Consider the following 22,757-nt stretch of genomic DNA (forward strand, 5'->3'; position numbering starts at 1 on the left):
ATGATGAGGGAGGGTGAGGCACATACACCATTAATTATGAAGGAGGGTGTGGCACATACACCATTAATGACGAGGGAGGGTGAGGCACATACACCATTAATGATGAGGTAGGGTGTGGCACATACACCATTAATGATGAAGGAGGGTGTGGCACATACACCATTAATGATATGGAAGGGTGTGGCACATACACCATTATTGATGAGGGAGGGTGTGGCACACATACACCATTAATGATGAGGGAGGGTGAGGCTCATACACCCTTAGTGATGCGGGAGGGTGAGGCACATACACCATTGATGCACTTCCTGCTAACGACCAGCAGATGGCACTAACAGGCCTACTGTAGTGTAAGCCTCGTCCAGAGAAAGCTTCTCAATAGGTTTGTTATACATAGCATTAGCTTGCTTTTGTATACTGGGGTTTGAATGAAAACCCACCAATATCACATATTTAGACAGAGGGGAGGAGGGAAATTAAACTTCTGCTTTGGAAGTGGTGTTGGTGAATCACGGTTTCCTCAACCATAAAGGCGATGGTCCACAGTGGGAATTTATAGAGTCAAAACAAGTGTTTTTAATAGAAAAGTCTCAGCCTGTTTTTGATACTGTAGATACGTGTGTAACCAAACATACCATGGCCCAGACCAGATGAGGCCATAGGCCCAGCCGATACTGTAGATACATGTGTAACCAAACATACCATGGCCCAGACCAGATGAGGCCATAGGCCCAGCTGATACTGTATATGTGTAGCTTAGTGTCCATCTGGCCGCGGACTGGACCAGACCTGACGGGGGCAGGGCTGAAGCGCCCACGGCCCAGCATTCCATGCAGCAGGTGTGTTGGCTCACTGTTACATCTCAGAGCTCAAAGCCGCGTGCGCTGCCAGATCAGAGAGAGGCTCTCGCCCCCCTGGCTGGAGGTTTAGAAGCCTCTCTGAGAGACAGATGTTTACCTCTAACCTCTATAGCTTTCTACTTCCTGTCCGTTTTGACCTCAGTCCATGTGGCAGTGGAATGGACACGGGGAGTGAACACGTGCTCTTGTCTGTCCTGCTCAACGGACACTGCATTACACACACACACACACACACACACACACACACACACACTGTACATATTTAATCTGTTAGACTTGCACGAGGAAAATATGAAATAAATAATTTACCATACTATGCTTTCCAGTCTTACAACCTTTATGATGAGATTTCCTTCCCAAACCCATTCATGTTTACAACCGAGATTCATTCATCTCTTTCCTCATCTCAACCTCAATATGCAAAGACTTAGAGAAAGTTGTTTTCCACTTCTCTAGACACGGTTGGTATTTCGGGGGAGGGGTAACTGCAGAGCACAGTTCATGTTTTGTTTTGCCTCTCAAGCTGTTATATAAAATCAGCAGTGGCTCATCGGTGGGTTTGTGAATATATTTGGATCTGTTTCGTCTTTGTTTAGGTGACCTACGTTCTGAAAGGCGTTTCAGCCCATGAGGATTTCTGTGGCCACTCTGGACTACTGAAACCAGGGGATTTACAGGTAGAGAAACACCTAGTGGGCACTCACAGTACGGTATGTAGGTTCCTACTCTTCACCAGACTCCCACCAGAACCAATGAAGCATCATAATGCCATGAGGATTTCTGTGGCCACTCTGGACTACTGAAACCAGGGGATTTACAGGTAGAGAAACACCTAGTGGGCACTCACAGTACGGTATGTAGGTTCCTACTCTTCACCAGACTCCCACCAGAACCAATGAAGCATCATAATGCCATGAGGATTTCTGTGGCCACTCTGGACTACTGAAACCAGGGGATTTACAGGTAGAGAAACACCTAGTGGGCACTCACAGTACGGTATGTAGGTTCCTACTCTTCACCAGACTCCCACCAGAACCAATGAAGCATCATAATGCCATGAGGATTTCTGTGGCCACTCTGGACTACTGAAACCAGGGGATTTACAGGTAGAGAAACACCTAGTGGGCACTCACAGTACGGTATGTAGGTTCCTACTCTTCACCAGACTCCCACCAGAACCAATGAAGCATCATAATGCCATGAGGATTTCTGTGGCCACTCTGGACTACTGAAACCAGGGGATTTACAGGTAGAGAAACACCTAGTGGGCACTCACAGTACGGTATGTAGGTTCCTACTCTTCACCATACTCCCACCAGAACCAATGAAGCATCATAATGCCATGAGGATTTCTGTGGCCACTCTGGACTACTGAAACCAGGGGATTTACAGGTAGAGAAACACCTAGTGGGCACTCACAGTACGGTATGTAGGTTCCTACTCTTCACCAGACTCCCACCAGAACCAATGAAGCATCATAATGCCATGAGGATTTCTGTGGCCACTCTGGACTACTGAAACCAGGGGATTTACAGGTAGAGAAACACCTAGTGGGCACTCACAGTACGGTATGTAGGTTCCTACTCTTCACCATACTCCCACCAGAACCAATGAAGCATCATAATGCCATGAGGATTTCTGTGGCCACTCTGGACTACTGAAACCAGGGGCTTTACAGGTAGAGAAACACCTAGTGGGCACTCACAGTACGGTATGTAGGTTCCTACTCTTCACCATACTCCCACCAGAACCAATGAAGCATCGTGCCTTCAGGAGCATTTCCTGTGTTTTTCCCATGCAGCAGTCGTAAAGCTGTTGTCCCTGGTCAGTCAGTCAGTCAGCATCAACCAGGAAGTGGTTTAATAGGCACTAAATAGACACTAATGCCACTGGCATTAAACAAAGCATGTGTGTCTATGTATGCTGATGATTCAACCATGTACACATCAGAAACCACAGCTAATGAAGTCACTGAAACCCTTAACAAAGAGTTGCAGTCTGTTTTGGAATGGGTGGCCAGTAATAAACTGGTCCTGAACATCTCTAAAACTAAGAGCATTGTAATTTGGTACAAATCATTCCCTAAGTTCTGGACCTCAGCTGAATCTGGTCATGAACGGTGTGGCTGTTGAACAAGTTGAGGACACTAAATTATGTCATGTTTTGTGTGGACCCAGTAAGAGGAGCTGCTTCTTTCTCAACAGCTAACAGGGATCCTAATAAAATACCAAGATACTACTACAAGAGACTTGGTGTGTGTGTGTGTGTGTGTGTGTGTGTGTGTGTGTGTGTGTGTGTGTGTGTGTGTGTGTGTGTGTGCAACAGCTAACAGGGATCCTGATAAAATACCAAGATACTACTACAAGAGACTTGGTGTGTGTGTGTGTGTGTGTGTGTGTGTGTGTGTGTGTGTGTGTGTGTGTGTGTGTGTGTGTGTGCAACAGCTAACAGGGATCCTGATAAAATACCAAGATACTACTACAAGAGACTTGGTGTGTGTGTGTGTGTGTGTGTGTGTGTGTGTGTGTGTGTGTGTGTGTGTGTGTGTGTGTGTGTGTGTGTGTGTGTGTGTGTGTGTGTGTGTGTGTGTGTGTGTGTGTGTGTGTGTGTGTGCAACAGCTAACAGGGATCCTGATAAAATACCAAGATACTACTACAAGAGACTTGGTGTGTGTGTGTGTGTGTGTGTGTGTGTGTGTGTGTGCAACAGCTAACAGGGATCCTGATAAAATACCAAGATACTACTACAAGAGACTTGGTGTGTGTGTGTGTGTGTGTGTGTGTGTGTGTGTGTGTGTGTGTGTGTGTGTGTGTGTGCAACAGCTAACAGGGATCCTGATAAAATACCAAGATACTACTACAAGAGACTTGGTGTGTGTGTGTGTGCGTGCAACAGCGAGAGAGAGAGAGCGGTATAGACACACACTATTGGGGGGGGGGGGGGGGGGGGCTGGAGCTACTAACCCAGGGCAGACGGGTTTCCTCACAGTGGAACAGGAGGGGAAAGCTGCTGACGAAAGTTTTAAGTGTTATTGCTCAATTAGCTTCCCACAGCAACGCTGCATCACCCTCAGGGCCCTGAAAAGTTGCATCAGAAATGACTCCCTTTTCCCTATATAGTGCACTACTTTAGATCAGAGCCCTATTCCCTATATAGTGCACTACTTTAGATCAGAGCCCTATTCCCTATATAGTGCACTACTTTAGATCAGAGCCCTATTCCCTATATAGTGCACTACTTTAGATCAGAGCCCTATTCCCTATATAGTGCACTACTTTAGATCAGAGCCCTATTCCCTATATAGTGCACTACTTTAGATCAGAGCCCTATTCCCTATATAGTGCACTACTTTAGATCAGAGCCCTATTCCCTATATAGTGCACTACTTTAGATCAGAGCCCTATTCCCTATATAGTGCACTACTTTAGATCAGAGCCCTATTCCCTATATAGTGCACTACTTTAGATCAGAGCCCTATTCCCTATATAGTGCACTACTTTTGGCTAAAACCCCATATTCCCTGAGCCCTTATTCTCTAGACCAGGGGTACTCAACTCTTACCCTACGAGGTCTGGAGCCTGCTGGTTTTCTGTTTTACCTGATAATGAATTGCACACACCTGGTTTCCCTGGACTAAATCAGTCCCTGATTAGAGGGGACGTAGAGAACACGCAGTGGAACTGGCTTCAAGGTCCAACGTTGAGTTTTGAGGGCTCTAGACCCTATTTAGTGCACAGCTTAGCCCCTGGACCAAAAGTAGTAGTGACCATTTTGAACACAACCTTCCAGTGTGTTCTTTTAATATTAGCGGAGCTTTGAGAAGAACAATGAACATCCACTAGCTACATATCACAGCACTGGGGAAGATAGACATCCACTAGGTACATATCACAGCACTGTGGAAGATAGACATCCACTAGGTACATATCACAGCACTGGGGAAGATAGACATCCACTAGGTACATATCACAGCACTAGGGGAAGATAGACATCCACTAGGTACATATCACAGCACTGGGGAAGATAGACATCCACTAGGTACATATCACAGCACTGGGGAAGATAAGACATCCACTAGGTACATATCACAGCACTGGGGAAGATAGACATCCACTAGGTACATATCACAGCACTGGGGAAGATAGACATCCACTAGGTACACTGTGGAAGATAGACATCCACTAGGTACATATCACAGCACTGGGGAAGATAGACATCCACTAGGTACATATCACAGCACTGGGGAAAATAAGACACCCACTAGGTACATATCACAGCACTGGGGAAGATAGACATCCACTAGGTACACTGGGGAAGATAGACATCCACTAGGTACATATCACAGCACTGGGGAAGATAGACATCCACTAGGTACACTGGGGAAGATAAGACATCCACTAGGTACATATCACAGCACTGGGGAAGATAGACATCCACTAGGTACATATCACAGCACTGGGGAAGATAGACATCCACTAGGTACATATCACAGCACTGGGGAAGATAGACACCCACTAGGTACATATCACAGCACTGGGGAAGATAGACATCCACTAGGTACACTGGGGAAGATAGACATCCACTAGGTACATATCACAGCACTGGGGAAGATAGACATCCACTAGGTACATATCACAGCACTGGGGAAGATAGACACCCACTAGGTACATATCTCAGCACTGGGGAAGATAGACATCCACTAGGTACATATCACAGCACTGGGGAAGATAGACATCCACTAGGTACATATCACAGCACTGAGGAAGATAGACATCCACTAGGTACATGTCACAGCACTGGGGAAGATAGACATCCACTAGGTACATATCACAGCACTGGGGAAGATAGACACCCACTAGGTACATATCACAGCACTGGGGAAGATAGACATCCACTAGGTACATATCACAGCACTGGGGAAGATAGACATCCACTAGGTACATATCACAGCACTGGGGAAGATAAGACATCCACTAGGTACATATCACAGCACTGGGGAAGATAGACATCCACTAGGTACATATCACAGCACTGGGGAAGATAAGACATCCACTAGGTACATATCACAGCACTGGGGAAGATAGACATCCACTAGGTACACTGGGGAAGATAGACATCCACTAGGTACATATCACAGCACTGGGGAAGATAGACATCCACTAGGTACATATCACAGCACTGGGGAAGATAAGACATCCACTAGGTACATATCACAGCACTGGGGAAGATAAGACATCCACTAGGTACATATCACAGCACTGGGGAAGATAAGACATCCACTAGGTACATATCACAGCACTAGGGGAAGATAGACATCCACTAGGTACATATCACAGCACTGGGGAAGATAAGACATCCACTAGGTACATATCACAGCACTGGGGAAGATAAGACATCCACTAGGTACATATCACAGCACTGGGGAAGATAAGACATCCACTAGGTACATATCACAGCACTGGGGAAGATAGACATCCACTAGGTACATATCACAGCACTGGGGAAGATAGACATCCACTAGGTACATATCACAGCACTGGGGAAGATAAGACATCCACTAGGTACATATCACAGCACTGGGGAAGATAGACATCCACTAGGTACATATCACAGCACTGGGGAAGATAAGACATCCACTAGGTACATATCACAGCACTGGGGAAGATAGACATCCACTAGGTACATATCCCAGCACTGGGGAAGATAGACATCCACTAGGTACATATCACAGCACTGGGGAAGATAGACATCCACTAGGTACATATCACAGCACTGGGGAAGATAGACATCCACTAGGTACATATCACAGCACTGGGGAAGATAGACATCCACTAGCTACATATCTCAGCACTGGGGAAGATAGACATCCACTAGCTACATATCTCAGCACTGGGGAAGATAGACATCCACTAGGTACATATCACAGCACTGGGGAAGATAGACATCCACTAGGTACACTGGGGAAGATAGACATCCACTAGGTACACTGGGGAAGATAGACATCCACTAGGTACACTGGGGAAGATAGACATCCACTAGGTACACTGGGGAAGATAGACATCCACTAGGTACATATCACAGCACTGGGGAAGATAGACATCCACTAGGTACATATCACAGCACTGGGGAAGGAAATGTGTAAATGTGAAGTTAATTTCCTCCTGGAAACCAGTTAGTTCCAGTATTAAGTCCACATGGGTGATTTATTATGGAAATCATATCAGACAACACTGATTTCATGTATATTATACTGTACAATTCTCCTTTATGTGGTTAGTAATTGTGTTTTGTGTGTGTGTGTGTGTCTGTCCCTCTCTGTATCTGTGTATGTGTGTTTCTGTGTCCGTCTCTGTGTGTCTATGCCTCTCTGTATCTGTGTGTGTGTGTTTCTGTGTCCGTCTCTGTGTGTCTATGCCTCTCTGTATCTGTGTGTGTGTGTTTCTGTGTCCGTCTCTGTGTGTCTATGCCTCTCTGTATCTGTGTGTGTGTGTGTGTTTCTGTGTCCGTCTCTGTGTGTCTATGCCTCTCTGTATCTGTGTGTGTGTGTTTCTGTGTCCGTCTCTGTGTGTCTATGCCTCTCTGTATCTGTGTGTGTGTGTTTCTGTGTCCGTCTCTGTGTGTCTATGCCTCTCTGTATCTGTGTGTGTGTGTTTCTGTGTCCGTCTCTGTGTGTCTATGCCTCTCTGTATCTGTGTGTGTGTGTTTCTGTGTCCGTCTCTGTGTGTCTATGCCTCTCTGTATCTGTGTGTGTGTGTCTGTCCCTCTCTGTATCTGTGTGTGTGTGTGTCTGTCCCTCTCTGTATCTGTGTGTGTGTGTTTCTGTGTCCGTCTCTGTGTGTCCATGCCTCTCTGTATCTGTGTGTGTGTGTTTCTGTGTCCGTCTCTGTGTGTCCATGCCTCTCTGTGTGTCTGTCCCTCTCCCTCTCTGTCTCTGTGTGTATATGCCTCTCTGTATCTGTGTGTGTGTGTTTCTGTGTCTGTATCTGTGTGTCTGTGTCCTTGTCTCTTCATAAGTGGATGACGGCAGGCAGAGGGGTGGTCCATGCAGAGATGCCCGTGTCTGAGGAGCCCGTCCATGGCCTGCAGCTATGGGTCAACCTGAGGAGGGAGGACAAGATGGTGGAGCCCCAGTACCAGGAGCTGAAGGACAGCCAGGTCCCCAAGCCCAGCAGGGAGGGGGTCACTGTGGCCGTCATCTCTGGACAGGCCTTGGGGGTACAGGTGAGGAGCACCATACTAACCATGACCCTGGGTGTACAGGTGAGGAGCACCATACTAACCATAACCCTGGGTGTACAGGTGAGGAGCACCATACTAACCATGACCCTGGGTGTACAGGTCAGGAGCACCATACTAACCATAACCCTGGGTGTACAGGTGAGGAGCACCATACTAACCATGACCCTGGGTGTACAGGTGAGGAGCACCATACTAACCATAACCCTGGGGGTACAGGTGAGGAGCACCATACTAACCATAACCCTGGGTGTACAGGTGAGGAGCACCATACTAACCATAACCCTGGGTGTACAGGTGAGGAGCACCATACTAACCATAACCCTGGGTGTACAGGTGAGGAGCACCATACTAATCATAACCCTGGGTGTACAGGTCAGGCGCACCATACTAACCATAACCCTGGGTGTACAGGTGAGGAGCACCATACTAACCATAACCCTGGGTGTACAGGTCAGGAGCACCATACTAACCATAACCCTGGGTGTACAGGTGAGGAGCACCATACTAACCATAACCCTGGGTGTACAGGTCAGGAACACCATACTAACCATAACCCTGGGTGTACAGGTGAGGAGCACCATACTAACCATGACCCTGGGTGTACAGGTGAGGAGCACCATACTAACCATAACCCTGGGGGTACAGGTGAGGAGCACCATACTAACCATAACCCTGGGTGTACAGGTGAGGAGCACCATACTAACCATAACCCTGGGTGTACAGGTGAGGAGCACCATACTAACCATAACCCTGGGTGTACAGGTGAGGAGCACCATACTAATCATAACCCTGGGTGTACAGGTCAGGCGCACCATACTAACCATAACCCTGGGTGTACAGGTGAGGAGCACCATACTAACCATAACCCTGGGTGTACAGGTCAGGAGCACCATACTAACCATAACCCTGGGTGTACAGGTGAGGAGCACCATACTAACCATAACCCTGGGTGTACAGGTCAGGAACACCATACTAACCATAACCCTGGGTGTACAGGTGAGGAGCACCATACTAACCATAACCCTGGGTGTACAGGTCAGGAGCACCATACTAACCATAACCCTGGGTGTACAGGTGAGGAGCACCATACTAACCATAACCCTGGGTGTACAGGTGAGGAGCACCATACTAACCATAACCCTGGGTGTACAGGTCAGGAGCACCATACTAACCATAACCCTGGGTGTACAGGTGAGGAGCACCATACTAACCATAACCCGGGTGGTGGTAGTGGGTGTGGCCAGTTGTGCGGTTTTAGAGACCCTCTTCTTGGCCGCAGAGACAAACTGCTGCTGTTTTAAAGCAAATTTCCTGCAATTCTATACATTTTGCCGCGGGGCAGAGAGAACATTGTACTGTTTTTTTTAAAAGCTAATTTCATGCCATTCAAAAAAAAATGTGCCATAGGGCTGAGAGAAGATTTTAAAGCTAAATTCCTTCAATTCTACACATTTTATCATGGCTTATGCCTTGTTCTTATGCTATCTGAATGACTCAAACAGTATAACAAAATCAATGGGAGCCCCATGACATGATATTTCTTACATTTTGGATTCTCCCCGACTGTTTATTTTTTATTTGGGGGGATTGTTAGTTCTCAAAGGTAATCATTAATATATATATATATATTGCTCTATTATATTTTCTACATATTTTATCTGGGTTTTAGTTATTTAAGTTTACACAAGTTCTTATGGATGTTTGTTCTGACTTCCACATGGCATCAACCAGTGTTTCCCCTATATGCGCTTAGCAGCGGCGCACCACGGGATGGTAACATGATTTCTTATTTTTATATACGTTTTTCGGTGGCGTCCACGAATTAGCAACGGCAGTGCGCCGCTGCTAAACGCATTTAGGGGAAACACTGGTTGATGTCATGTGGAAGTCATAACAAACAGCCATAAGAACATGTATAAACTTAAACGACTAAAAATAGATTTATATATTTCTCACCCTACGCATTTGTAATCACAGGTCTAAAACCACAGTGGATGAAAAAGGGGGGGGGGGGAGTTTATCATCTCCATCATTGTCATCATCATTGTTCCTTTGTCACTGTATTATACAGAATGAATACTTAGTGTCGGCTGTTGATATGATGTGCTGGGGTCTTGCCCATATCAAAGCCAGAAAACTTTATACAATACAATGACTGAGATGTTGAAAGCCTCAGGCCTAGATATGACTCGCCAGAAATCCCAACCAACCACAAGACATTCAGCTTCATCATGTGACGTTTGCAGGCAATTACGTCTTCACGAGTATCCATCCTCTTTCTCCCCCCCCCCTCTCCTTCTCCTCCTTATGTTCTCTGTGTCTGTCTGCTGAGTTAGACGAGACAGGAAATGAGTTGCAGGTTTCTGGGGAAGTGGGTTTGTCATGTTTCAGATGTAAATTTGACCAGGGCCGGTTGGGTTTGGGGTTACTCTAGGGCAGGAGAGGAGACAGACAGAGTTTCTAATGACGTCTATAAGGTTTGTCATTTTACAGATGAAAATGGGTTGAAGCTGGGAAAGGGGCGGGGCATCGCTGGGACCGTATTGCCTGGCGGGGTTACTCTAGGGCAGGAGTGGAGACAGACAGAGTTTCTAATGACGTCCATAAGGTTTGTCATTTTACACATGAAAATGGGTTGAAGCTGGGAAACGGGTTGCCTCTGGTTACTACAGGGCAGGGGGAGACACTACAGACCGGCAGAGGGGCTAACGATGTCCAACAGGGTAATGGACAGGTAACTGTCAAAATAAAGGAAACACCAAAATAAAGGAAACACCAAAATAAAGTGTTTTAACATGTCATTGGGCTCCACGAGCTGCCAGAACAGCTTCAATGTAGATGTAGATTCTACAATGTAGATAGAATCTACAATGTAGATGTAGATTATACAGCTTCAATGTAGATTCTACAAGCTGAGGGATGCGACACCATTTTTCCACTAGAAAGTCCATCATTTTGTGTTTTGTTGATGGTGGTGGAAAACGCTGTCTCCGGCGTTGGTCCAGAATCTCCAGTAAGTGTTCAATTGGATTGAGATCTGGTGACTGAGACACAACACACATTATACAGAACCCTAAGCATGATGGGATGTTAATTCCTTAATTAACTCAGGAACCACACCTGTGTGGAAGCACCTGCTTTCAATATATTTTCTATTCCTCATTTGTGTTTCCTTCATTTTGGCAGTTATCTGTATGTAAATGTATTGGGACTGGGCTGGGGCTGGGTGGGACTGAGCTGGGACTGGGCTGGGGGTGGAACTGGGACTGGGGCTGGGGGGGACTGGGCTGGGGGTGGGACTGGGACTGGGGCTGGGTGGGACTGAGCTGGGGGTGGGACTGGGACTGGGTGGGACTGAGCTGGGACTGGGCTGGGGGTGGAACTGGGACTGGGGCTGGGTGGGACTGGGCTGGGGGTGGGACTGGGACTGGGGCTGGGTGGGACTGAGCTGGGGGTGGGACTGGGACTGGGTGGGACTGGGTGGGACTGGGCTGGGTGAGACTGGGACTGGGGCTGGGTGGGACTGGGACTGGGGCTGGGTGGGACTGAGCTGGGTGGGACTGGGGCTGGGTGGGGCTGGGTGGGACTGGGACTGGGGCTGGGTGGGACTGAGCTGGGTGGGACTGGGGCTGGGTGGGACTGGGACTGGGGCTGGGTGGGACTGGGGCTGGGTGGGGCTGGGTGGGGCTGGGTGGGACTGGGACTGGGCTGGGTGGGGCTGGGTGGGACTGGGACTGGGGCTGGGTGGGACTGGGACTGGGGCTGGGTGGGGCTGGGTGGGACTGGGGGTGGGTGGGACTGGGACTGGGTGGGACTGGGTGGGGCTGGGGGTGGGACTGGGTGGGACTGGGTGGGGGTGGGACTGGGTGGGGCTGGGGGTGGGACTGGGCTGCACAGCTAAATTTGATTGGTAAAACACACTGTGATTGTTCAATTTCACACTTTTTAAGTGTTTATATGAGAACCACCAGAAAGTGTTGAATTTACACTTTTCAAAGTGTTGCCCTTTTAACACTGGTACTTTCCAACACCAGTGGCATTAAAATGTTACACTAACTCACTGTTATGGTGATCACTGAATAAACACTGAGAGTGTTCAATTTAACACTGGCCCAGTGTCTATACTGGTCCACACTTTCAGTGTTAAATGAGCACACTGCTTAGTGTAAAGCCTTATTCTCCAGAGTGCCTTGCCTTTCGAGTGACTTGTTGAGTTACGACCCATGCCTGTATCTGTTAGTGACAGAGACATGAGCAGCAGAAGTTTGATGAGAGTGGATAGAAATTCATTGTTTTAAACTAATTATGACAAATGTTAAAGAAATGTTGAGCAATGTAATAAAGTAATGACTTTTCAAATAAGTTATGTTATGCTGGCTTCCAAATTGTTAGCTACGCTAGCCTTACATCATTACAACAATTGCTTGTACTGGTATGTTAGCTAGCTACGTAATGTTAGTTGGCTACTAATACATTGAACTTTCCAGTACATTAACTATATGCTATCTAACTTCCTACCCAACATTTATTAACTTGATTATTCACGTCATTCTTAGCTTAGCTAAGTGGTATATTCTTGGTGCGTTCTGAAGTCGTAAGATGTCTATGCTAACAAACTAGCAAGAAGTTACATAGCAACAGCATCAACTTCCGGTAGACAGGCGAAGCGCTACTACACTCAACTGAAAGGATACCGTTTGTTTACAGTATACTAAAATAGACTTATATGATGTAGTATATATACTCGTTAAGTATGTAGTTTACAGTATACTAAAATAGACTAATATGATGTAGTGTATATACTCATTAAGTATGTAGTTTACAGTATGTTAGTACGGGTATTCAAACACAGCTGTGGTTGTTGCGTTCATCCATTTTCCGTCCTGTGGCCTTCACCAAGTGAGATCCTAAGCGATTATGTTATCATTATAATTGTATTATTTAACACAATGCAACACATCATTCACAAGGCCTTATTTTTGAGTTTTACCCTAATAAAGTGGCCTGAAACTCATGGTTTACGGGAAAATTTTAGGCCTGCAAATCACATTATGCTGGCTTGCAAAGTGATGTGTAATTCCTATTGGAATCCAGCCAGAGTGGGGATATCCAACATTTTCTAATTTTTATTCACCTGCAACCTGATTCAGAATGACTGCTGGGATCGGAAGAATACCTTAAGCATCTAAACTGGATCAACCATTTCAGTAATGGGTGCAATGAATCCATATAACAGATTGGATTAGCTTAGAAAAATGTATGTTATTTATATTTAATTAATTAATCGATGTACATTCAAAAACATAGATATTGAAACAAACAATTCAAAAAAATATCTAACTGCAGTAGAGCATGCTGGGAAATATGATAATGATGGGCGTGGTTTTAGTTCAACACTGGGTATTAACACCAACACTGGGTTTCTTCTAAACCAATGAGTGTTTAACACTTACAGAGCTACTTTAACACCTTAATCAACACTAGAAAAGTTACACTGAAAAATCAGCACCAGGTAACACTGACTAACACCCTGATTAAACAACAGTATTTTTTAACAACCGCAACACCAGCTGGGCATTCAGTCCGTTCTTAGTAACACTAAGTAACACTACATCAACACCTAAACTGCTTAGACCAGGAAATGAACCCTGACCATTTACTGTGTGGTAGAGTTACTCTAGGACTGGAGAGTATACAGACAGCGAGACAGAGTAATGACTGGGTTTGGTCTGTCGCTGACTGACAGGGAGACAGAGTAAAGACTGGGTTTGGGCTGTCGCTGACTGACAGGGAGACAGAGTAATGACTGGGTTTGGGCTGTCGCTGACTGACAGGGAGACAGAGTAATGACTGGGTTTGGCCTGTCACTGACTGACAGGGAGACAGAGTAATGACTGGGTTTGGCCTGTCGCTGACTGACAGGGAGACAGAGTAATGACTGGGTTTGGCCTGTTGCTGACTGACAGGGAGACAGAGTAATGACTGGGTTTGGCCTGTTGCTGACTGACAGGGAGACAGAGTAATGACTGGGTTTGGCCTGTCGCTGACTGACAGGGAGTCGGGGTAATGACTGGGTTTGGCCTGTCGCTGACTGACAGGGAGTCGGGGTAATGACTGGGTTTGGCCTGTCGCTGACTGACAGGGAGACGGAGTAATGACTGGGTTTGGCCTGTCGCTGACTGACAGGGAGACAGAGTAATGACTGGGTTTGGCCTGTCGCTGACTGACAGGGAGACAGAGTAATGACTGGGTTTGACTGCGGGTGATAAAGGGCAACTCCTCCAGCTGATCAGGGTGTTAAAAGAGGAACTGGGAAGGGTAACACCAACAGATCAGGGTGTTAGGTGTTAAAAGAGGGAGTGGGAAAGGTAACACCAACAGATCAGGGTGCTAGGTGTTAAAAGAGGGAGTGGGAAAGGTAACACCAACAGATCAGGGTGCTAGGTGTCTGTCTCGCAGAATCTGCAGACGGAGTATATAGACAAAGAATTTACACAAATAACATACAGCAATAAACACTATTCTTTGTAACACTCCATGAGAGAACTCAATGGTTGGGGTGCTGCCTGGAATGTTGGGGGTCAATGGAATGTTGGGGGTCAATGAAATACTATAAATGTCTTGTCCTGTTTTTTGTCCAGTCAAAAATCTTCACCAGGACTCCAACACTCTATCTGGACTTCAAGCTGGATGGAGGAGCCAAGCATGTACAACCAGTTCCTTCAGGTGAAACCATCTTTACTGAATAGGCCTTCTGTGGCTCTGGTCCAGGGCGTTACGTGCTCCTTGAAGAAAGCTGCATGTAACACCATGGACCAGAGCTTGGTCTACTGTAGCGATATTGTTCTGTGTGCTCCATTCATCCACAATCTGGCACTAAATCTGTTAACCTTTTCAGTAAAGTTAGCAGAACCATTCAACTCAAACCCTAGCTAAGTGCTGTGTGGTGTGTATGACACACGCTTTCTCATTGTGGGAACTGTACTGTACCTGACGTTGGTTTGTAGTGGGAGAAAGTTGCTATCTACTGTCTGTGACAAACAGATGTCCTCCAGGGGTTGGGAGTCTTCTAAAGTTTATACAACTGGCTTGGTTTCCATGGTCACCCTGCCTGTTCTCTATGGAGTCTGGTGCTGTGTGGTTGCTATGGAGTCAGTGGTGCTGTGTGGTTGCTATGGAGTCAGTGGTGCTGTGTGGTTGCTATGGAGTCGGTGGTGCTGTGTGGTTGCTATGGAGTCAGTGGTGCTGTGTTGAATGGTCACATTATACCATACGTAAGACGTTAAGTAGTTCATTACTTTGTGTGAGTGTGTGTGTGTGTGTGCGTGCACACAGTCAGTGGCTCCCACGTCATCGTATTACAGGGCCCTATGGTGGATTAGATATGAGACCATCTCAGTGTTATGGCCCACAGCTCACATGGCAAGACGTCGTTATACCAAGTGGTCAGACTCGCCCACCAAGTCACATCATTTAGAATATGAGGCTTTATAAATGTCGTGATTGTTGTGTATACTGTGACAGTTAACTTGTTAATGAGGTAACAAAATGCATTATCAATGCCAGTCCAAAACAACAGTTTTTTATCATCTCTGCTAGGATGGACCTCGTTTATCTACACACTGGCAGGATCTGTCTGTCTTGGTGAGTTTCCTCTATTTAGTTCCTGTTGAACAGTTTTCCATTAGTTCCTAACTGCCCTGCAGCCTCATGTTGATGGTCACCCAGAACAGTGTTGTGTTTGGTAGTGGTTCGGAAAACACTCTGCATCTTGTTGCTGTCCCTCGTCCAGAGAGAGAGACAATCAAACAGAGCAGGTGCATTTATTTAATAATGTTCCCTTCCTCTTCTCCTCTCCTCCATCCTCTCTGGGATGTTCCCTTCCTCATCTTCTCTCCTCTGTCCTCTCTGGGATGTTCCCTTCCTCATCTCATCTCCTCTGTCCTCTCTGGGATGTTCCCTTCCTCATCTCCTCCTTCCTCTCTGGGATGTTCCCTTCCTCTTCTCCTCTCCTCTGTCCTCTCTGGGATGTTCCCTTCCTCTTGTCCTCCGTCCTCTCTGGGATGTTCCCTTCCTCCTCTCCTCCTTCCTCTCTGGGATGTTCCCTTCCTCTTCTCCTCTCCTCTGTCCTCTCTGGGATGTTCCCGTCCTCTTCTCCTCTCCTCCTTCCTCTCTGGGATGTTCCCTTCCTCTTCTCCTCCGTCCTCTCTGGGATGTTCCCTTCCGCATCTCCTCCGTCCTCTCTGGGATGTTCCCTTCCTCCTCTCCTCCTTCCTCTCTGGGATGTTCCCTTCCTCTTCTCCTCTCCTCTGTCCTCTCTGGGATGTTCCCTTCCTCTTCTCCTCTCCTCCTTCCTCTCTGGGATGTTCCCTTCCTCTTCTCCTCTCCTCCTTCCTCTCTGGGATGTTCCCTTCCTCTTCTCCTCCGTCCTCTCTGGGATGTTCCCTTCCTCCTCTCCTCCGTCCTCTCTGGGATGTTCCCTTCCTCTTCTCCTCTCCTCCGTCCTCTCTGGGATGTTCCCTTCCTCTTCTCCTCTCCTCCGTCCTCTCTGGGATGTTCCCTTCCTCTTCTCCTCTCCTCTGTCCTCTCTGGGATGTTCCCTTCCTCCTTTCCTCTGTCCTCTCTGGGATGTTCCCTTCCTCCTCTCCTCTGTCATCTCTGGGATGTTCCCTTCCTCTCCTCCGTCCTCTCTGGGATGTTCCCTTCCTCCTCTCCTCCGTCCTCTGTGGGATGTTCCCTTCCTCTTCTCCTCTCCTCTGTCCTCTCTGGGATGTTCCCTTCCTCCTCTCCTCCGTCCTCTCTGGGATGTCATGTCAACGTTGGGATGTAGCCTTCTGATCTGAAGCCAATAGCAACTCTAGGAATGGTTTAGGAATGGGACAAAATCCCACTTGAACCCTTCAGGTTGTGATTCATGTTCCAGGGCAACCTTTCCCTATACAGTGCCCTATGGGGCCTGGCCAAAAGTAGTGCACTATGTAGGGAATAGGGTGCCATATGGGACGCAGAAATAGATTGTATGTCTTATGGTACTATACCTGTAACAAATGGTTTCACCTACAGTCCTGTAACACCCTGCTATACAGAGTTGAACTGTTCCCTACAGTCCTGTGACACCCTGCTATACAGAGTTGGACTGTTCCCTACAGTCCTGTGACACCCTGCTATACAGAGTTGGACTGTTCCCTACAGTCCTGTGACACCCTGCTATACAGAGTTGAACTGTTCCCTACAGTCCTGTGACACCCTGCTATACAGAGTTGAACTGTTCCCTACAGTCCTGTGACACCCTGCTATACAGAGTTGGACTGTTCCCTACAGTCCTGTGACACCCTGCTATACAGAGTTGGACTGTTCCCTACAGTCCTGTGACACCCTGCTATACAGAGTTGGACTGTTCCCTACAGTCCTGTGACACCCTGCTATACAGAGTTGAACTGTTCCCTACAGTCCTGTGACACCCTGCTATACAGAGTTGGACTGTTCCCTACAGTCCTGTGACACCCTGCTATACAGAGTTGAACTGTTCCCTACAGTCCTGTGACACCCTGCTATACAGAGTTGAACTGTTCCCTACAGTCCTGTGACACCCTGCTATACAGAGTTGGACTGTTCCCTACAGTCCTGTGACACCCTGCTATACAGAGTTGAACTGTTCCCTACAGTCCTGTGACACCCTGCTATACAGAGTTGAACTGTTCCCTACAGTCCTGTGACACCCTGCTATACAGAGTTGAACTGTTCCCTACAGTCCTGTGACACCCTGCTATACAGAGTTGGACTGTTCCCTACAGTCCTGTGACACCCTGCTATACAGAGTTGGACTGTTCCCTACAGTCCTGTGACACCCTGCTATACAGAGTTGGACTGTTCCCTACAGTCCTGTGACACCCTGCTATACAGAGTTGAACTGTTCCCTACAGTCCTGTGACACCCTGCTATACAGAGTTGAACTGTTCCCTACAGTCCTGTGACACCCTGCTATACAGAGTTGGACTGTTCCCTACAGTCCTGTGACACCCTGCTATACAGAGTTGGACTGTTCCCTACAGTCCTGTGACACCCTGCTATACAGAGTTGAACTGTTCCCTACAGTCCTGTGACACCCTGCTATACAGAGTTGAACTGTTCCCTACAGTCCTGTGACACCCTGCTATACAGAGTTGGACTGTTCCCTACAGTCCTGTAACACCCTGCTATACAGAGTTGGACTGTTCCCTACAGTCCTGTGACACCCTGCTATACAGAGTTGAACTGTTCCCTACAGTCCTGTGACACCCTGCTATACAGAGTTGGACTGTTCCCTACAGTCCTGTGACACCCTGCTATACAGAGTTGAACTGTACCCTACAGTCCTGTGACACCCTGCTATACAGAGTTGGACTGTTCCCTACAGTCCTGTGACACCCTGCTATACAGAGTTGGACTGTTCCCTACAGTCCTGTGACACCCTGCTATACAGAGTTGAACTGTTCCCTACAGTCCTGTGACACCCTGCTATACAGAGTTGGAGTGTTCCCTACAGTCCTGTGACACCCTGCTATACAGAGTTGGACTGTTCCCTACAGTCCTGTGACACCCTGCTATACAGAGTTGGACTGTTCCCTACAGTCCTGTGACACCCTGCTATACAGAGTTGGACTGTTCCCTACAGTCCTGTGACACCCTGCTATACAGAGTTGGACTGTTCCCTACAGTCCTGTGACACCCTGCTATACAGAGTTGGAGTGTTCCCTACAGTCCTGTGACACCCTGCTATACAGAGTTGAACTGTTCCCTACAGTCCTGTGACACCCTGCTATACAGAGTTGAACTGTTCCCTACAGTCCTGTGACACCCTGCTATACAGAGTTGGACTGTTCCCTACAGTCCTGTGACACCCTGCTATACAGAGTTGAACTGTTCCCTACAGTCCTGTGACACCCTGCTATACAGAGTTGAACTGTTCCCTACAGTCCTGTAACACCCTGCTATACAGAGTTGAACTGTTCCCTACAGTCCTGTGACACCCTGCTATACAGAGTTGAACTGTTCCCTACAGTCCTGTGACACCCTGCTATACAGAGTTGGACTGTTCCCTACAGTCCTGTGACACCCTGCTATACAGAGTTGGACTGTTCCCTACAGTCCTGTGACACCCTGCTATACAGAGTTGAACTGTTCCCTACAGTCCTGTGACACCCTGCTATACAGAGTTGAACTGTTCCCTACAGTCCTGTGACACCCTGCTATACAGAGTTGAACTGTTCCCTACAGTCCTGTGACACCCTGCTATACAGAGTTGGAGTGTTCCCTACAGTCCTGTGACACCCTGCTATACAGAGTTGGACTGTTCCCTACAGTCCTGTGACACCCTGCTATACAGAGTTGAACTGTACCCTACAGTCCTGTAACACCCTGCTATACAGAGTTGAACTGTTCCCTACAGTCCTGTGACACCCTGCTATACAGAGTTGAACTGTTCCCTACAGTCCTGTGACACCCTGCTATACAGAGTTGAACTGTACCCTACAGTCCTGTAACACCCTGCTATACAGAGTTGAACTGTTCCCTACAGTCCTGTGACACCCTGCTATACAGAGTTGAACTGTTCCCTACAGTCCTGTGACACCCTGCTATACAGAGTTGGACTGTTCCCTACAGTCCTGTGACACCCTGCTATACAGAGTTGGACTGTTCCCTACAGTCCTGTGACACCCTGCTATACAGAGTTGGACTGTTCCCTACAGTCCTGTGACACCCTGCTATACAGAGTTGAACTGTTCCCTACAGTCCTGTGACACCCTGCTATACAGAGTTGGACTGTTCCCTACAGTCCTGTGACACCCTGCTATACAGAGTTGAACTGTTCCCTACAGTCCTGTGACACCCTGCTATACAGAGTTGGACTGTTCCCTACAGTCCTGTGACACCCTGCTATACAGAGTTGAACTGTTCCCTACAGTCCTGTGACACCCTGCTATACAGAGTTGAACTGTTCCCTACAGTCCTGTGACACCCTGCTATACAGAGTTGAACTGTTCCCTACAGTCCTGTGACACCCTGCTATACAGAGTTGGACTGTTCCCTACAGTCCTGTGACACCCTGCTATACAGAGTTGAACTGTTCCCTACAGTCCTGTGACACCCTGCTATACAGAGTTGAACTGTTCCCTACAGTCCTGTGACACCCTGCTATACAGAGTTGGACTGTTCCCTACAGTCCTGTGACACCCTGCTATACAGAGTTGAACTGTTCCCTACAGTCCTGTGACACCCTGCTATACAGAGTTGGACTGTTCCCTACAGTCCTGTGACACCCTGCTATACAGAGTTGGACTGTTCCCTACAGTCCTGTGACACCCTGCTATACAGAGTTGAACTGTTCCCTACAGTCCTGTGACACCCTGCTATACAGAGTTGAACTATTCCCTACAGTCCTGTGACACCCTGCTATACAGAGTTGGACTGTTCCCTACAGTCCTGTGACACCCTGCTATACAGAGTTGGACTGTTCCCTACAGTCCTGTGACACCCTGCTATACAGAGTTGAACTGTTCCCTACAGTCCTGTGACACCCTGCTATACAGAGTTGAACTGTTCCCTACAGTCCTGTGACACCCTGCTATACAGAGTTGGACTGTTCCCTACAGTCCTGTGACACCCTGCTATACAGAGTTGGACTGTTCCCTACAGTCCTGTGACACCCTGCTATACAGAGTTGGACTGTTCCCTACAGTGTTTGTCTATACAGGACACGTTAATTCTGTCCTTTTTCATGTGTAAAAATTTAACGTTTCTTTTGTTTGTCAATGGGAAGAACATATTTGAGAAGGAGGAGTTGTATTTTCATTATGATAGATGTTAGCTAGCGTGAGTAGGAGGAATTGTATTTTCATTATGATAGATGTTAGCTAGCGTGAGTAGGAGGAATTGTATTTTCATTATGATAGATGTTAGCTAGCGTGAGTAGGAGGAATTGTATTTTCATTATGATAGATGTTAGCTAGCGTGAGTAGGAGGAATTGTATTTTCATTATGATAGATGTTAGCTAGCGTGAGTAGGAGGAATTGTATTTTCATTATGATAGATGTTAGCTAGTGTGAGTAGGAGGAATTGTATTTTCATTATGATAGATGTTAGCTAGCGTGAGAAGGAGGAGTTGTATTTTCATTATGATAGAAGTTAGCTAGCGTGAGAAGATCTAGCGTGCTCTTCACTCATTTAGAAAGGGCTTTTGTTACATTTCACTCATAGTTGATATTTGTTTCTACAGGAAGTTGCATTATGATCTGATTTAAATGGAATCGTTGCTTCGTAGGATCTCACGGAAAGCTCCTTTTTAATTGTAGACAGATGTTTTGAAACCAGAATCAAGTTGAACCGTTCGCTGTAACTAAGATTAAGGTGGGTTTGAACCGAGATGCCACTGAATCGACAGAGTGTGTAGTCTGTAAGGCAAATCAAGCACAGCTGTGTCTGAAAAATATATCCACCACAACTTGAAGCGTTTGGCGTTTCAGCATTTCTTTTGACCTTAGTATTCAGATGAAGGAAGCAGACTTCACCATGTCAGATGGAGAGGAAATGCACATTTTCTTTGGTTCTTGATTGCAGTGTTTCCCTCGGGTTAAAATCTCGACAGAAATTCCTCAAATTAAAGTTGTATTGTTTGCCATTTCTTTTGAGGTAATAATCTTGTTTTCATCCCAGGGGCCCGTCTGTAGAGTTTATTCTGTTTTCCATTGCTCTTTCAGGTCCAGATGCAGAGCAGCAGAAAGTGGAGCCACATCACACCATCGTGTTTGATGATGGAGACTGCATAGCCGTAGAAAACAAGGTAGGCTGTCTGAACTTCTTACAGACTCCTAACACAGTTTTCAGGAATTGTAAATTCACTACAACTCAAACTCCTTTCTCCAGACATCAGAGGTTTGCCATTTTGTCTTGATTGCGGGACAGCCGATCAATGAGCCGGTGGTCCAACATGGTAAGACCTTCATTTCTTTACATCACTGAACTCCAGTCAGTTACCACAGTATTGGATCGTTCATGTGTCACGTGACACACTACACTTTCCTTGTTCTCTCCAGGTCCGTTTGTGATGAACACGGAAGAGGAGATCAACCAGGCAGTCAGAGACTACAGGACAGGGACCAATGGGTTCGAGAGGGCTACGGCTTGGAGGTCTAAGATCAGGGATTCCTTCTAAGAATCGGCAGACATCTTCTAATCATGTTATAGGTCTTGTCTTGTTATGGTCATGTGACCCAAGTGTATTTTAATCATGAACCAGCTTGATGTGTTGTTTGTCTCTTTTTAAATCATTAAGTTGTCATTTTATACTGGTTTTCTTTTTCTGAAATAGATGTTTTGTTACTGTGCCTCCAAACCATTAAACTGAAATGTAAATGATGAAAAAGGCTCTTTTAATTCAACCTCAATAAAACTATCCTGCCGTGATGTCTCCAGAAGCGATCTAATGGAACCACTGATTAGTTCCAGTCATTATGTCCTTGGACAGACCTCAGAGGAGATGCAGGTATCTGTTACGAGAAGGAGGGAAACCAACCACGTCTCACATTTCAGGGCCATTTGCATCTGGCAGAATGACGTCTCATACTGCGAAACAGCGGGTCTCCCCTCCCTCTCTATCACATCTCCTGTTTCTCCCTCC

At 46.9% G+C, this 22,757-nt stretch overlaps 1 protein-coding gene across 6 annotated transcripts in view; it reads left to right on the top strand.

Moving 5' to 3' along the window:
* pir (pirin) overlaps positions 1 to 22,551 on the top strand; it is a 26,766-nt gene extending 4,215 nt beyond the window's left edge. The window contains exons 4-10 of one of the 6 annotated variants that reach the window (XM_090207279.1): positions 1,457 to 1,537; positions 7,876 to 8,082; positions 14,742 to 14,826; positions 15,700 to 15,744; positions 21,838 to 21,920; positions 22,004 to 22,070; positions 22,174 to 22,551. In XM_090207279.1, the coding sequence (XP_090063405.1) occupies positions 1,457 to 1,537; positions 7,876 to 8,082; positions 14,742 to 14,826; positions 15,700 to 15,744; positions 21,838 to 21,920; positions 22,004 to 22,070; positions 22,174 to 22,292 (687 nt within the window). In that variant the 3' untranslated portion in view covers positions 22,293 to 22,551. Of the gene's footprint in view, positions 1 to 1,456; positions 1,538 to 2,233; positions 2,396 to 7,875; positions 8,083 to 14,741; positions 14,827 to 15,699; positions 15,745 to 21,837; positions 21,921 to 22,003; positions 22,071 to 22,173 lie in introns of those variants that run through there. The other 5 variants (XM_090207283.1, XM_090207280.1, XM_090207281.1 and 2 more) reach the window with 5 other exon arrangements.
* Positions 22,552 to 22,757: the final 206 nt, after the last annotated feature.

Source organism: Oncorhynchus mykiss, chromosome 18, assembly GCF_057628025.1.
Source record: "Oncorhynchus mykiss isolate SJ-2025 chromosome 18, ASM5762802v1, whole genome shotgun sequence".
Taxonomy (NCBI): domain Eukaryota; kingdom Metazoa; phylum Chordata; class Actinopteri; order Salmoniformes; family Salmonidae; genus Oncorhynchus; species Oncorhynchus mykiss.